The sequence below is a fragment of the Pollicipes pollicipes genome, unplaced genomic scaffold (genome assembly GCF_011947565.3).
Source record: "Pollicipes pollicipes isolate AB1234 unplaced genomic scaffold, Ppol_2.1 Scaffold_4740;HRSCAF=5597_pilon_pilon_pilon, whole genome shotgun sequence".
NCBI classification, from domain to species: Eukaryota; Metazoa; Arthropoda; class Thecostraca; order Pollicipedomorpha; family Pollicipedidae; genus Pollicipes; species Pollicipes pollicipes.
Window position 1 is genome coordinate 36002545 of NW_023596545.1, and position 16216 is coordinate 36018760.

Below are 16216 nucleotides of genomic sequence, written 5' to 3' on the forward strand. Positions count from 1 at the left end.
CTAGCGCAAAGACATGTGACTTCGTCTAGCACTCTGTTGTCGCATATGATTGAGCGATTCCTCAGGCATTGCCTTCACTGACAGCCGTAGCCTGACTTTGACCTGTTATAAGTGAACGACCTTTCAATGTGCGTTTTTTAACCAAAGTATTTGCTTTTACACCTATTTAATGTTTGGTTCGGGTACGCTGCGCCATTCAGAAGGCATTCTGGAAAAATCTCGAGGGGTCAAGTCAACCACGTGTGAGCACGTGTTAAAAATTTGAGGTACGCATAACACTACACAGGTCGTGAAGCTCTCTTTAAACCTTGTAAGAAAGTTCGCGCTTTGCTAAACTGAATTTTCAATAACAATTTGGAAATTGTTCCCCCACCCTGTTGCGAAATCCTTAGTTCGGCATTGGAACTCTTCCTGGACACCATTTACCACTGCTGACGACGCATGCGCCGTTGGCCAAGAGCCGGTTAGCGTGCGGAGCGATCTGCGCTGGCGTCCTGTGGCCACAATCGTCTGGCCGTCAGCAGGGATGATGACTCACGGCCTGCGGCTGTTTGCAGTAGGAGATCGGGCTATTGACTCTGCCGGACTGGCGAGCTAATGCCCTGTGTGCGTGGCAAACACACCCGTTGTAAGCAAATAAGGATTCAGAACACAGATCCGTCATGGGACTCTCCGGCTGAGAAACCGCCTGACCAACGACGGGCTGGGATTTTTAATCTTCGGTAGTTTCATAAGCCAGACGGTTTGGAGCCGATTTTTTTAAAACTGCTTTTTACCCTCGCACATATAATGTGGGGGAACGATGCGCCCCTCCCCCTCCCTCTCCTCCAAACATTTTCTGAGGATACCTCTTTGACTTGTCCAATCGCACCTAAATTTGTAGTAGCCTTCCAGTTGGCATTGAGAGGAACATCCATTGGGGATCATGCGCACTGCCTTGTCGATGCAAGAGTAACTGATACTTCTGATGAACACAGCAGGTACAACATACAGATGGTTGTTCCGACACAGCAAAAAGAGCATGTGCAATTTAGTTCCAGGGATCAAAAAACTGATGTTTTCCAAATGGCGTTAAGTGGCTAAGAGCAAAAAACCGTTCTAAGTAAAAAGAGCACGACCTTTCAGGAGCAAAAGACATTCTGAAATAATGTCACATTACAGGTAGATTCTGCCATGGATTATAGTATCGAATTAGTGAGTATCGAATCAGTGAGCTCCAGCTCTATCCCCAAACAAAACAGGCATAGCTATTTCTCTGATCAGTCAAACCACAAACATATTTTTGCAAAACTACACTCCTGTATTTTGAACACCATTCTTATAATAAATCAAATGTCACATGCAAACACACAATGGTTTGCAGGCACATCTAATTGGTACAACTACATAGCACATGTTCAAATAGCAAAGACCACCCACTGCCTCCGGTTCCCGCGTCCTCGTATATGACTGCGCTAAAGTGAGTGTCCCACCTTCGGGGTATGCCTAAAAAAATACCCTAGTGAAACCTCAGGACTGTTTACATCTAATAATAGTACCGGGTGGTGGCAATGTAGCATCGTCAAGATGTAATAAGGATATGAATCTGTATTATCTTTTAGTCCAAATGACGCTGTTAACGCTTTGTAACAGCATTGCATTCCTACCCTGCAGTCGCGACCACCGCCATCATAACAATCACCGTGCGCACCTCACCGGGTGCGAACAACGTTTGCTATAGCGTAATAGTGTAATAACATAAAAGAACGTTTGCCATTGGGCGGGATTCTGTTGCCGAGAAGCTAGTTAGTTGAAATTTGAACTAGGGCGTCACATGGATTTTTTGATGCTCCTATTCCCGGAGCTATAGCTTGCCTCGAAAAACCCCCTGTGGTTAATACCACAGGGGAAAACAAAACCATTGTATAACGTTTTGTTAAATTCGCGGGATAATAGATTTATGTTCGCATATCTTTCTGCCAACAGAGTTTCAAGTTTTTGCATCATTCTATACATAAGCATTTTAAAACATGAGTGTGTTGCGGACATCACAGAACACACACACATTGAAAAAGCAAAACAAATTAGATGCATTTTTTCATAATGTTGAGCATAAGGTCATTGAGATTTCGCCCGCAGAATCGGTACCTCAAATCGAAATTCTGACCTATCCAGAAGGATTTCGAGAAAACTGGTACTGCTAATCAAATCGTACGCGTATTATGTGCCAATCAGTTGAATTACGAAACAGGTGGGATATTCCACTAAGGTAACCAGACCGGCCCGCCGCGCGCTCCGTGGCATCGTCGGCTGTCGCGCACCGCCCGCGCCGGCCGTAGATCGCCGTGCAGCATGATCGCCCCAAAAGCCGCCGCTGCTCAGAAACCAGGAAAGTAAGTAGCGCGTTTTTTGTGCCGAAGCACGGGCAATAGATGCTCCATAGGCTACTAAAATTCGGGCGCGATGCAGGGCATGCTTGAGAGATATCATGCAAGCCTATGGGGGGTTGCATCGAGGCCCTATCAGGGTGACGATTAAGGTACTAAAAGTAATAAAACACCAGGCTACACACTTCTTAAGTGTCCTACCCGGCGCCAATCACAGATCTCCTTCGTCAACATGAGCGAGCACTCTCCACTCCCGTGGAACCGCGCCCTAACCTAGGTCGGGACCTAGGGCCGCCTCCGTCCGGCGGCGACAGGGGACCGGGCGGGGCGCGCTTTCCAGCAATCAGCCCTGTCCGGTGTGATGGCGGGGAGGTCCCATCGGTGGGCCTCTTCCCGTCACAGGGGACCTGCAGGGAGCATTTATTGACTTACGAGGCGATCAGGTGCTTTACCTGGATGAGACCCGCTTATCCGCCGCCTGACAGCTGATTGGCTACTTTGGCCCGCTCCCACCTGAGCAGGCACGCCCGATTGGCCTCGCGGGCGCGCCTGTCCGCCTCAGACGCTCTTGCGCTTCTGCTGTTCTTCCACGAACCATCGAAGTAGGCGCGGTGGTGGGAGGGGGGGGGGGGGCATGAAGCGGGTGACATGGGCGGTGGAGAGCCAGACGAGGTCAGCGGTTCAGCAGGTGCAGAAGGCGCTGGGGAGCGCCGACCGCGCCGGACCACCGTGCAGCCGCCGTCGCTCTCCCGTGGCGTGGCCGTTGTTTTTGTGGCTGTCGACAGCGCATCAGCGGGTGCTAGGTAGATGTCCTGTGCTTGCGACGCCGGGGGTCACATTTTGTGATGTCAGCATGGGGATAAATGAAAGGCCATAGGAGTGTGGAGGTGAGATAAGCTTGCCAGCCTTCTGCACGCTCATCGGGACGGTCGCGTTGGGACGAGTGGCGGGGTCCCCGACCCTGGCTTTCGTGGCATGTGTCACTGTGGGATGGAACTCATCGTAGATGTCCCGTGCCCTGCGGAATGCTGTACATTATCTCTAACGTGTGCTGAACTTAATCCTTTAATGGTCATTGCGGCGTGTGGCCGGGCTCACACCATCCCCCCCCCCCACACCCACCCACCCATCCTAGCCGGTGTTCAGACAAGCGTAAGCTGCGAGTATTTGAAACAGTTTTGATTCAAGACAAAGAACCAGCATTACGCTTCCAGGTAAACACAAAGGTGCATTCAGGTTCTTTCATTCCGCTTGTTTGACGGTACGTAACCTGCAGCAAGAAAATAACGTAGTTTTTTAATGAGAGTTTCCACTGGGAGTTAACGCCTACAGTAACCGTTTCACTGAGACTCCTTTCTGCGATCGAGTTCTACGAAAGTGAGGTATTGTTGTGGTTGCATTAGGCATTATGTAGATGAAGCAATTATATCGCTCTACTTGAATTGTTTGCCCGCATGTCATTGCCTGATGATTTCCTAAGTAGGACGAAACGTTGCAATAATGATACTCCTGACCTAAATATACTCCGCACACCATCCCCGTCATATTGATGTATACATATGTGCATATATATATATATATATATATATATATATATATATATATATATATATATATATATATATATATGTGTGTGTGTGTGTATATGTATATATGTTGGAATATTTTCGCAGAATCCTTTCTCTTATACATGTCTGATTATAAACAACCGCTGGCTCAGCATTGACGAGCTTTTGACGCATTGTTCTAGTTTGCGAACTTTTGACCTGGGATCATCGCTTAGACGCAAAACGGTTCGCACAGGATTACTCTCATATTTGTTGCTGTTTTCATTCTAACACTTCGAGATCCTATCTCATCGTCGGAGAAGACTGGATGGCACAAAAAAATAAGTTTTGAGTTTTAAAGGACAAAAATTGTGCATTACTTTTGGAAAACACCTTTTGGTACGGATAACACAACTGAAGCATGATCAATTGAAGTAAGACAAAATCCCATTTTGTCTTACTTCGCTTTGATATTACGCTTTGATACACGTAAGATACACTCATAATGGAATACTTCAAAGACACAATAAGGACACTATCGCCACAATCACATCAATGGTACTCACAGCCCACCACCTAATAGTTCAAGAGTTATGCAAGAATTTGTTTATCCGTTTAGGGCCGGAGATAGTTTGTTAATAAATATACTTTCTCAAATTTAAAGGCGTCTTCTGTCATTGCACGTCCGTAAGATGTCAGTCTTGTCTGTCCGTTGTTGTCGTGTCAATATCCCGTCGCGTTCGTGTCGAATGTGGTCCAGAGGCGCCCCGTCACGTAAGTACAATGTCAGGCGTCGTGAGAGTGTCGTTGTGGTCACACCAATGTAGTGCATGGAACGAAATTTGAAGCCTTCGATGTTGCATTTGAACTGATGCTCTACATTGTTGCATTTCAGTTTGCCGAGTTTGTATGGGCTGTTTTTCATAAGAAAGTTAGCTATTTTCTTATTACGTTAATAAATGGCGATGCCTATTTTGTGGTCGTTTTTGCCTTTAACATGTCGACAGATAATTTCCCCTAAAGCTTTTTCGTCTTGTTTGTGGCCAGATGTCATTCGATTTTGATAATACAGTTTGACGGTTGGTTGGATGTCTTGTCTTGGTTTGCTTGTCAAAGTATCTTGTCATATGTCGTAATTTGTTTTCAACGTCAGAATTTAAAAAACCGCTGTTCACCAAGATCTGTGTGATTCTTATCAATTCTGAATGTAGTCCTGTCCAATCAGAGCAGGGCTTAAATGCGCGTCAAATGAAGGACCTTATGACGCTAATTTTGCAGCGTCGAGGACACTCACTGTCAGCATTTAAGCACCGTCCGTTGTTAGTCTGTTTTCGGTACACGACCGTTTTGAATCGCGGTCCTTGTCCATCAACAGTCACGTCAAGAAGGGGTACTATGTTTTGCACGCTTAGGTCTGTTGGGAATTTTAGACAAGACTATTCTTCAAATGTTTTTTTGAGACGTCCTAGCTGGTCAATGTCCCTAACTTTCACAAAGACATCTTCTACGTAGCGGCAGTAAATGCCCGGTCATATGTCATCATTTTGTAGTGTGTCGGCTTCTACATGTCGCATAAAGAAATTAGCAAATAAGGTCCTAGAGGTGAGCCCATCCCAAAACTATCAATTTGGCAATACATTCCTCCATCAGGCCCGCTGAAAGAAACTTCCAACGTACAGGCTTTTAGTAATTGCTCAAGAAGGCGCTTTGATATTTTGAGAGGGGAATTTCGGGATGATTGCAAACGCGGCCAAGGATGATGGATATGGTTCGTTCAATGGGCACGTCTGTAAATAGATTTTCAACATCTAGAGAGGCTAGTAGACCCTCAGGTTGACGAGATCGCATTATATCAATAAACGTTGACGACAAGCTGTAGGACATGGAAAAATATGGGGACAGAACACCATTGAGACGTTTTGCGACACGAACACGACAGGACATTGACACCACAACACCTGACAGACAATACTGACATTTTACGGACGTGCAATGACAAAAGATGCCTTCAAATTTGGGAAAGTATATTCATTAACGAGCTCTCTCCGGCCCTAAACAGACGAACAAATTATTGCACAACTCTTGAACTATTAGGTAGTGGGCGGTGAGCACCAATGATGTGATTGTGGCAATAGTATCCTCATTGTGTCTTTGTAGTGCTGCATTATGAGTGTATCTTATGTGCATCAAAGTGAAAATAGGATTCTGTCTACTTCAATTAGTCATGCTTCAGTTGCGTTCTCCGTACGAAGAGATGTTTTCCAATAGAAGTGCACAATTTTTCATCCCTTAAAGCTCAAGACTTACTTTTTGTGCCATTTAGTCTTCTCCGACGATGAGATAAGATCTCGAAACGTCAGAATGAAAAGAGCAAGGAATATCTGAGTAATTTTGTGCGAGCTATTTTGAATCTAAGCGATGACGCCAAGTCATCGCTTCTCTCTCTCTCTCTCTCTCTCTCTCTCTCTCCTCTCTCTCTCTCTTCTCTCTATCTCTCTCTTCTCTCTCTCTTCTATCTCGCTCCTATCTCTCTCTCTCTCTTCTCTCTCCTCTCTCTCTCTCTCTCTCTCTCTCTCTCTCTCTCTTCTCTCTCTCTCTCTCTCTCTCTCTCTCTCTCTCTCTCTCTCTCTCTCTCTCTTCTCTCTCCTTCCCTCTCTCCTCTACCCACCCTCTCTCTCTCTCTTTCTCTCTCTCTTCTCCTCTCTCTCTCTCTCTCTCACTCTCTCTCTCTCTCTTCTCTCTCTCTCTCTCTTCTCTCTCTCTCTCTCTCTCTTCCGGACTGAGTGAGAGCTGTTTGTGTCGTTGCTAGAAGTTCTCCTGAGAGCAGTGCCCTCGCGCAGGCCCTGCCGGATATCATCCGGACTTGTGCCGCGCACTGCCTTGGGCTTATGGTAAATTCTTCCAAAGTCGTTTCGACAGCGAGGCAGCATCCATTTTCGATGCCCTGCCGGCATCTGATGCTCGTAACGCGCAGAGCAGCCCTTGCAACAGAAGGCAACTGTTCGGCTTCAACGCAGGCTGGTGATACGCCGCTGGCGTAAGTAGGCAAATAACCGGATGGGGCGATGGTGATCGGTGAGTTCCACAAATAGCCCTCGCACTCTGCCCGGCGTGGTGAGATAGCGTGCAGAGCGGCGAGCGCACTGCCTCGCCGCCGCTAACAAGGCGTCGTTAGGTGCCCTCACGATTCAGCTGGCGCTTTTGACCGTGCCATGACTGCGGGTGGAGATTTCAGACGGACGGCCTGATTGGGCGCCGGCCTTGCTCATTACGACGCCGCTGGAACGCTATCCTGGTCGAGGCGTCAACTCATCGCCTCGCCCACGCGGCTCGACGGAGAAGCGACGCCGGGGTTTTTTTACGCCTCACCCTGTACTTGCAGTCAGTGTGCACCACGCCCACCACATACGCCTCACCCTAGGCGAATCGCGGAAAAAACAACCGGACAACCCATGGTCGTACCGCGTGCTGGTTCAAGTCCGCCCGCGCCTTCACCTCTAACATTACTTTTTCCCCCAAGGGTGCTTCTCATGTCACCGGAGATGTTTCTTACGACCTGCAATTTTATTCTACCGCTAACTTAAGCCTCTAACACGAAGCCCCACGTAATTGAAGTAATTTATAATGAAATAATATAATGATGAAGTAATTTGAGTACATCGGCATTGCCACGGCTGGTGAAAAGAAGTGAAAAACACATCGTGTTCATTCTTTGAAAAGGAGACCTACGACCTGTCGCGTCACGCATTCATTACGCTGCCGCGACATCTCGCGGCAGACTGATGAAGCAGAGGTTCGGCGATCAGTTGTGGCTCCTGTATGCGTACTATGTATACGCTTACCATAATCAGCCTGTCATGGGGCATCACGGTTCACACACTATGCGCACAACAGCAATTCTCCATGTTGAAATTGTTCATAGTCATACAATGATTACTGGTATTGCACGCGCAATGTAATTGCACCAGTGCGTTTTGTTTTCCGGTGCCTAACTGCGAAGGATGATTGCAAGGTTACGGATCGCAGCAACTGAGTTGTTGGATAAAGCGGCCCATATCGCGGCCTTCAGAAGCGCCAAGCCCTCCGCCTTCAGGCTCCGTCGCCAGTCGGTGCTGCTGCGACCGGGCGCCATCCCGTATCAGCTTCGACCGCGCCATCGGCCGCGCAGCGTGAGCCGCACGATGTGCCGTGACCTCCGCGACGTCGCGGGCAATACGGGCCACTGAATGCCAGTCAGTCGGCGCTACCCGTCCATTCATCAGAGCTGTTGCGTCCAGCGGCACCCATCGCCGCCACATGTTGTTTACAGCGGCCATCGGGCTACCCCGCCACGGTCGACTTGCCCTGAATGTGACACATAGAACGGCGCTTGATTAATATATTTTTCCTATCACTCGTAGTAAAATAATTCCCCTTCCCAGCACGTACATGTCGCGCACGTGACGTAACAAACGACTAACTAATTACCATGGTGCGGGGAATGTAGCCACTCGATGTTCACCGCTTTTAATATGCAGCAGGTAACACACGCGTCCACGGGACTAGAAAACGCCCAGGTGCGCCACAAGGAAGACGGCGAGACCGGCCGCGGCTTTGTAGGAGGGAGGGGGCGGACGCATCACTTCGTTACGGCTCCCCAACGGTCGCTTGCGTCCTAAGTGCCGTCCGGCGGTGCACGAGCCGACCCGTTCGCCGCCGGCGCCCGCTCGCTCGGCTCGGCGGCACGATGGGTTCCTTCAGCGGACGCAGTCAGTTCGGTCGCTCCCAAACCGGATGCCGCTGCCACCTCCCGATCTCCAGGACTTGTCTCCTCAGCGAGGGGGTTAGAATTCAACACCCCAACTCCTCCTTCTGGACCCAGCATAGCGTCTCTGGCCGGGTCCTCGGGGTCCGTCTCTATGTCTCTAGCCGGGTCCTCGGGGTCCGTCTCTATGTCTCTGGCCGGGTCGTCAGGGTCTAGCTCGGTGTCGGCTAGGAACGCGTCCAGCGCGGCCGCGTCTGACTCCCGGCTGATGTCCACCTCGTCCAGCGAGAGCTGCGGCCCGCGGTGGCACGGCACCGGCCGCACCTCTGCCGGCACCGACTGAACGTCAGCGGGGGGGGGGGGGGGGGGTCACAGACGGTGTTAGGTCAGACAGCGCACATACAGACGGTGTGAGATCAGACGGGGTGCAGCCGACGGTGTCAGGTCAGACGGGATATGACAGGCGGTGTCAGGTCAGACGGGGTACGGCCGAGAGTGTTAGGTCAGATGGGATACGGCAATCGGTGTCAGGTCAAACGAGGTACGGCAAACGGTGCCAGGTCAGACGGGGGCACAAAGATGGTGTCAGGTCAGACGGGGCACAGCAACGGTGGCAGGTCAGACGGTAGCACAGGCGGTCTCGTTTTAGACAGGGTGCAGAGAGATGATATCAAGCGGGCTATAATAGACAGCATCGACAACCCCACTCCCCACCCCCCTCCAGCTCGTCGTAAATTACAAAGACTTACGAGCCACTCGATGAAATTTACGGCAATATCAACACTGGCAACCAGCGGTAGATCTTTGATCGCAGATCGAAACTTCAAGGGACCAAAATTACGAGACTGGATCCTGTCTGAGCTGTCGATCTCACTCTGAGCGGATCTCCACTCGCATCGGCATCACGCCGGCTTGCGGTGTGATTTCCGGTCATAGAGATCCCCGTTCCGGTCCGGGTTGCCTCCCACCCGGCTGGGGCTCGCGCGGCCGCGTCGGCCCCCTCGCGACGCGCGATCTGCGCTCCGAAGCCCCCCTCCCCCCCCCACCCCCCCACCCACCCACCGTCCAGGGTCTGGTGGCGACGAAAGTGCTCCAGCTCCTCGTGCGCCAGCTGGTCGAAGGTGGCGTAGCGCTCAACCTGCTCGCGCCGCTGCCGCCGCTCGCGCTGAGTGGCTCGCTCCAGGTGGCGCTGTGCCGCCTCCACTGTCGGCAGGAAGGCGCCTTAAAGACAGTGTGTGCCCTTCGTATTATCGTTGTATAAGACGTGTCCAATTTGTTCTATAATATCAATTTCCTCGCAATCCGCATAAATGACTGAGAATTTCTATTTGAAGTAGCCGCTCTTGCGGGGGAAATCGCGCTGACCTCCCTGCTCACCACTATGAAAGTAATCAATTTAATTCGCCTTTCTTTTTGCGGCGTGTATATATATATATATATATATATATATATATATATATATATATACCGCGTGCGTGCGTGCGTGCGTGCGTTTCCAACGTCTTTTCTGTGACGTTTGCAACACACTAATATTTCAGAATCCTTGTGTAATAAATTCTACGTAAGCTGGAGATGCCTTTGAGAGAAAAATGCAAGTATGAGGCTATCATCCCGCGTATTAAACGAAACGCTATACTATGGCTTTCATTTCTCCCCTTTGGGGTTTAGCACAGTGACCCTTTTCGGGGCACACTAAGTTTTGGAAAATGGTATTTCACACGGTCTTAAGTCACGCACACGTCTAAACTGAAACCAATGCGCTTCTCGGTAATAGGCCCTTGCCGCCCGCAGAGCCAACCACAAACGTTAACTTGTACTGACGTCATTCATACAGTAGAGGTGCCACTTTTATTCCCACAGGCCCATAACTTGCGAGTTAAAACGGCTCAAAAAGGTCCCTCTAACCCCCAACAGCTGACAACGGCGCTCAGCAGACTGCAGATTCTGCAGACAACGGCGGTTGTCATGACGACGACGGTCGCGACACCTGAATTTGTCGCGGACTCGGGGTACATTGCGGGGCTCCCCCAGAAAGAATGAAGTGAAGTGCTGTTACAAAGCGTCACAGCATAGTTTGGATTCGAAAACGCTGGCGATTTGTCTTCTTCTCACACACTGATGGTGCTGCAGTGGCACAACTCAGTGTTATTGCTAGACTAACTGGTCCTGGGGTTTCACCAGAGCATATTCCTGAGGCATGCCTCACGGGTGGGACACTCCCTTAAGCCACTGTTCGAGGCCTGGGTCACGCACGGCACCGGGATGGCGGACAGCCGTCAGGTGGCGCCGGCGAGTGACGTCAGACGGCGCCGGCGCGTGACGTCAGCAGCGTCGCCGGCGAATGACGTCAGCAGCGTCGCCTGGCGAATGACGTCAGCGGCGTCGCCGGGGCCGTGACGGAGCATGTATGCTTACAAACTAGGCAAACAGGACGCGCTGCGGTGGTCTGTTGGCATACCAGGAACCGACGGCAAATGACAAAATGATCTGCGGGGCCGAGAAATCCTGTGGTGTGAGCACACCGGACGGGTTCGCTGGACACATGTGCAGCGTGCAGATTATCGCCACGAACGCCGCGAGTCCCGTGTGAAAGCGGCGCTCCACCGCTCTCGGCAAGTTATGGCCTACCTTGCAGTTCGTCAAAGTGCTGCTGCCTGGTGCGTTTGTAGGCCTCTAGTTTAGCTCGTTCGAGCATCTTCCTGTCCTCGAGGCGGGACACGGCCGCCTCGTGTTCCAAGTCCACCAGATGCAGCTCCACCCGGGAAAACTCGGTCTGCAGCGCCGCTGACAACGGGACCGACGCGTCAGGCCCCGCGGATGGTGCGTGGAGAGGCCGTAGCCCCGTGGATGGTGGATGGAGGGGCCGTAGCCCCGCGGATGGTGGATGGAGGGGCCGTAGCCCCGCGGATGGTGGATGGAGGGGCCGTAGCCCCGCGGATGGTGCGTGGAGGGGCCGTAGCCCCGTGGATGGTGGATGGAGGGGCCGTAGCCCCGCGGATGGTGCGTGGAGGGCCCGTAGCCCCGTGGATGGTGGATGGAGGGGCCGTAGCCCCGCGGATGGTGCGTGAAGGGGCCGTAGCCCCGCGGATGGTGGATGGAGGGGCCGTAGCCCCGCGGATGGTGCGTGGAGGGGCCGTAGCCCCGCGGAAGGTGCGTGGAGGGGCCGTACCCCGCGGATGGTACGTGAAGGGGCCGTAGCCCCGCGGATGGTGCGTGAAGGGGCCGTAGCCCCGCGGATAGTGCGTGGAGGTGCCGTAATCCCGCCCACTAAGCACGACGCATCGTGTCACGACGTGACACGCAAACAGACAACGGGCGGAACGTCACGACCTTCTAACAGTGGAAGGGTCCCCAGTGGAAGGGTCACTAACAGTGTAAGTCAGCGTATCGATAACTGTTCGACTAGTATCCTCGTCTGGTGTGTGTTTGTACGCCAGGATGTGGCCAATTGAAGGGAGCACTTTTTTACTTTTTGTACTTTTCAGTTATTGTTAGATCAGGCGCGTCCGGTTTGATTGGTAACGCCTGATATATTTCTGAATAACTCAGAATTGAGCCTTCAAGTAGCCTCCCCGGAGGGATAAATTACATCCAACTCTCCGTCCACCACAAGGAAAACAATAAAATTAATCCGCATATTTTTCTAACGTGCGTGTTCTGCAATGTTTGCAATACGCAGTTTCGTCAAAATGTTTGAAAAATAAATAATACAAAAGCTTACAAATATTCCACTTAAGAAAACAAATCTTCAAACAGGAGGCTATTACCATGCGCACTCAACAAAGCCTTTTACTTTGACTTTGATTTATCCTCTATAGCGTTCGTGGCATTGGCTCTTTTCAAAGCGAATTTTTCATTGGAAAACAGAGCATTTCATGGTCTATGGTAACGCACTGGTTCAAAATTACCAATGAGCCTCTCGGTAAATGGCATTCGCCCCTCGCCGTGCCGATCACAAATATTTATTGGTACTGGCGTCTTCACACCAGTTGAGATTTCACTTTTAAAACTGCAGGCACGTAATGTTCAGGGCTAAACAGCTCAAAAGTGGTACCTCTCGCCCTTAACAACTGATGGCAGCCCTTAGCTGATTCTGCCGTTGTCATGACGACGGCAACCGCGACAACTGCAATCGTTGCGGACTGGCGCTACACTCTGGGCTATCTAGAAAGGGCAATTGTAGCGATGTGACGAGCGTTGGCAGTGTAATTTGGACAAAAAAAGAGAAACAAGATGTGGGGCACTCGCTGATGGTACTGCAGTGGCACTACTCAGTGCTATTGATAGACGTAACTGGTCCTCAGGCTTCACCAGAGTATGTTTTTTTTTAATACGTCCCACAGGTGGCGCACTCCCATTAATTTCTCGGCCGTCGTCGAACCTGATAACGGCCGGATAATTTAATGGCCGAAATGTTGGCACACTAAAACACCAGACGAGCACGATAGTCTGAACAAATATCGCAACTGTGGCACTAATAACCCACCTTAACATCCTAAAATTACAACAGAAAGTCATTGTGTCCAGTCCGTCTATCGCTGTTGCCGTTTGCCACATCTAAGCCTACGTAGCCTAAGCTGAAGAAGGAAAATTATCAAAGCTGTTTAAAAACGCACACTTAATATCGATCAAAACGCCGCATTGGTTGCAGGGCTGCAAAGGCTGCTAACCGCTAATTTACTGCTTCTGAAAAGACTGAATATTGTAGACAAACCAACGCCATGAGGTCAAAAAACCGGAAACTAGTGACGTGATGAAACCGTCACCAAACTGCCAGGCCTGCCAACTTTTGACAGGGCAGTTTCTCCTAGGATTCCGCTTTAAAGCTCATACCGAGTCACACAGCGCTGCAGGGTTCTGGTACAGTTTGTCCATGACTCTAGAAAATGGCCGACTTTAACGCAGAGACATGCGCAGACGAAAGCCAGCGCAAGGCCCATCAAGGACTGAGACGATGAGGCGTGAAGCCGGCGCCTGAGCGCTCCAGCCTGTCGTCGGCGTAACGCCTTACCAACGGTAGCCACCATGCCGTGTACTTTGTCGGCGATCGCCGGCAGCTCGGTGAGACGACGGTGGAACTCAGTCATGTGCGCGTGCTCCCTCTGACACCGGTCGCGCACCGCACATATGCTGAGATTCAGGTCCTGTGAATGGGTGAAACTGATAGTGGCCGACAAAGCCAGTATGGCAGGAGCTACTTGGAGTAATCTTAGTGGCAATGATAGAAGTGCACCATCTGATGCCGCCATGCGGTCACCAGCCGGGGACTCACGTCTGCTAAGGAGATGGTGCGCTCGGCGTTGGCGTGCAGCCGACTCCACTGGTCCTGGCGGCGGGAGAGCAGCCGCCCGCCCGCCAGCCAGTGCACGTCCGGCTCCTCCTCCCCACTGGCCAGCTGCTGGTCCGGCCCGGTCAGGCGCTGCAAACTGACGAGCCGGGTGAACGTCACTGGTCATCACCATAGCACTACGCTCCACCCCAGTCAGGCGCTGCAGACTGACGAGCCATGTGAACGTCACTGGTTGTCACCATAGCGCTGCGCTCGAAAGACAGACAACTGGGCCGATCAAATGGGAGATGTTGACATGGTGATAGCGTGGTTAGTTGCATGGTGTATAAATACCTGGTACATAACAAATGTATTTTGCATTCTGTGATATTGCAATCTAGCTTATTTTGTTCTTCAGACAGTAATAAAATAATCTTAAACTGCAATAAAGGTTGAAAATGATGCTCAGAAGCTTCTACTCATTTTTTCAGTTTTTGCTCTACTTTATCAGATGTGAAATGATCAGAGGGGAAGTTAGCTTATTCTAGAAAACACAGAAAATCTGCTGTAGATGGTCGGTATTAAGAGGGAAAATGCTTTACTCTATGCTAGGGCGGTGTCCCTAATTCCCATTTCCAGATCTGTTTGCCACACAAAAACCTTTCCTACTTTTAATATAACTATTCTCAGGTAAATATTATATCAAAATTTCAAAAGACACATTAACTCAGCTGATCAGCACTATCAATTGAGAAAATATGGTTCATCCAAAAATGAGAATGTTTTGTCATGCTGCCACACAAAATTTGAATGCCACACTCAGGGAGATGACATATTTATTTGTTCTTCCTTTACACAATGCACTACTCAATCCAACAAAATTTCATAATGATTCTGTTCAGCATTTAAATCATGCGGCTGTGCCTCTCCAGTGCTACAACCACAATTGTGGTCCGATGGTGGGCGGCCAGTACCCACAGCCAGCACGCTGCAAGTTGCTGGTGATACCAACACAGACTGAACATTGCCAAGCCTGGAGTTAGTGAGTTGGTTATGCACAAAAAGAACTTACGATAACATGGAAGGCATTCCACTTAACTGACCAACAGCCAGTCTGCAACAGGACCATCCACTGAGCTGGATGCCAACACAGCATCTGTGAGCTGAATCTCTTAGTAGGGTATGATGAATGCAAACTCCTTGAAACATTGGCTCTCTGTATCCTGACATTGGCAGTTGGCAGTGGACATGTAGCAAACTCTGGGCATTTGGAATCATAGCATGCATACCTTAAACTGTTGCAGTGATGTTGCTGCTTAGCTGGACATAACCAGCATAACATGTACTTTTGTGGTCAGGACACATAGTGCTTTGCCAGAAATAATAGGTGTTTTGTTTCAAGATACCTAAAGGTACCTGAGGTAGTTATCTTACCTATGAATGACATCATTCTGGACAGCTTTTATCCTGTCCCTAATGGTGCTGAACATGACAGCTTACTAGTCTTGTAAATTCCTGTCAGTGAATGGAAAGTTAGAAACAATGCCTGCCAGCCAACATGCTCCTCACTGAGACTTTAACAGTTTGTCTGGTTCAACTAGTTCTCAGTTTTACTAGCTCTCTATACATGTTAAACAAAACTTAAAACGATAATCCCATCCGTTTGTTGACATAAAGTAAGGCCCTTTCCAAAACATAATTCGTCGCATCATACATGTCGGTGAATTACAAGCGACCCCACAAGTTCGCATCCGCGATCAAATCCACTCATTACACCATGTCACAATTCCTTGACTGCCAGGCCGTTACCAATCCGTGCCGCACACGCACCCCAATCCATACGCGCATAACCTTTCACATCACTGGGCGCATCAGTATTTGTATGCATTAGAATTGTTTACCACACACATGCGCCATAATGCAGAGCTTGTTCGGGCAGACCAGCTGATTCTGGCCTATGACGTCTTTAAATGCCTCAACTACGCATGAACATTCATCGTCTTTAGTACGCGATGCAGAAAGAGAAATTTGAAGCATGATTTCAGCGAATAACGCCTAACTTTTTCCGGTACCACCATTTCTCAACACCAGGGCAAGGGCATCGTGAAAGGAAGTATTCCACATTGATATGGGGTTTCGAAGTGAAATGGCCGTTTTGAGACCTGTCGGAGCTGCTCACAATCCTGCCCTTCTTCAGACCTAAGCCCCGCTAGCTTCTAAGCTATACGCCTGCAAAGATGGGGAAAGGTATTTTGAGGAGAGTATTCCAGTCACATTGACATTCACAACG

The 16216-nt window shown here is 50.0% G+C and overlaps 1 protein-coding gene across 4 annotated transcripts; it reads right to left on the bottom strand.

Annotated features, from left to right (window-relative positions):
- Positions 1 to 8283: 8283 nt before the first annotated feature.
- LOC119099399 (dysbindin) lies at positions 8284 to 15839 on the bottom strand. 4 transcript variants are annotated; one of them, XM_037222539.1, is made up of 7 exons: positions 15757 to 15839; positions 15361 to 15441; positions 13930 to 14083; positions 13669 to 13801; positions 11286 to 11441; positions 9720 to 9860; positions 8284 to 8983 (listed from the first exon to the last, which is right to left on the bottom strand). In XM_037222539.1, exons 2-7 carry the CDS (start codon positions 15414 to 15416, stop codon positions 8568 to 8570), a joined length of 1056 nt encoding a protein of 351 aa, XP_037078434.1. In that variant the 5' UTR covers positions 15417 to 15441; positions 15757 to 15839; the 3' UTR covers positions 8284 to 8567. The 4 variants fall into 4 exon arrangements, with proteins under 4 accessions (XP_037078434.1, XP_037078437.1, XP_037078436.1 ...); XM_037222542.1 differs by having other exon boundaries at positions 15778 to 15822; XM_037222541.1 differs by having other exon boundaries at positions 15736 to 15784.
- Between the last annotated feature and the right edge of the window lie 377 nt (positions 15840 to 16216).

Coding starts and splice junctions, on each gene's coding strand:
- LOC119099399 (XM_037222539.1), bottom strand. CDS start 15,416: ATGTTCAGCACCATTAGGGACAGGATAAAAGCTGTCCAGAATGATGTC. Junction 11,442..13,668: donor CGGCATGGTGGCTACCGTTG/GTAAGGCGTTAC, acceptor TCCCGTTGTCAG/CGGCGCTGCAGACCGAGTTT. Junction 9,861..11,285: donor GCACTTTGACGAACTGCAAG/GTAGGCCATAAC, acceptor TCCTGCCGACAG/TGGAGGCGGCACAGCGCCAC.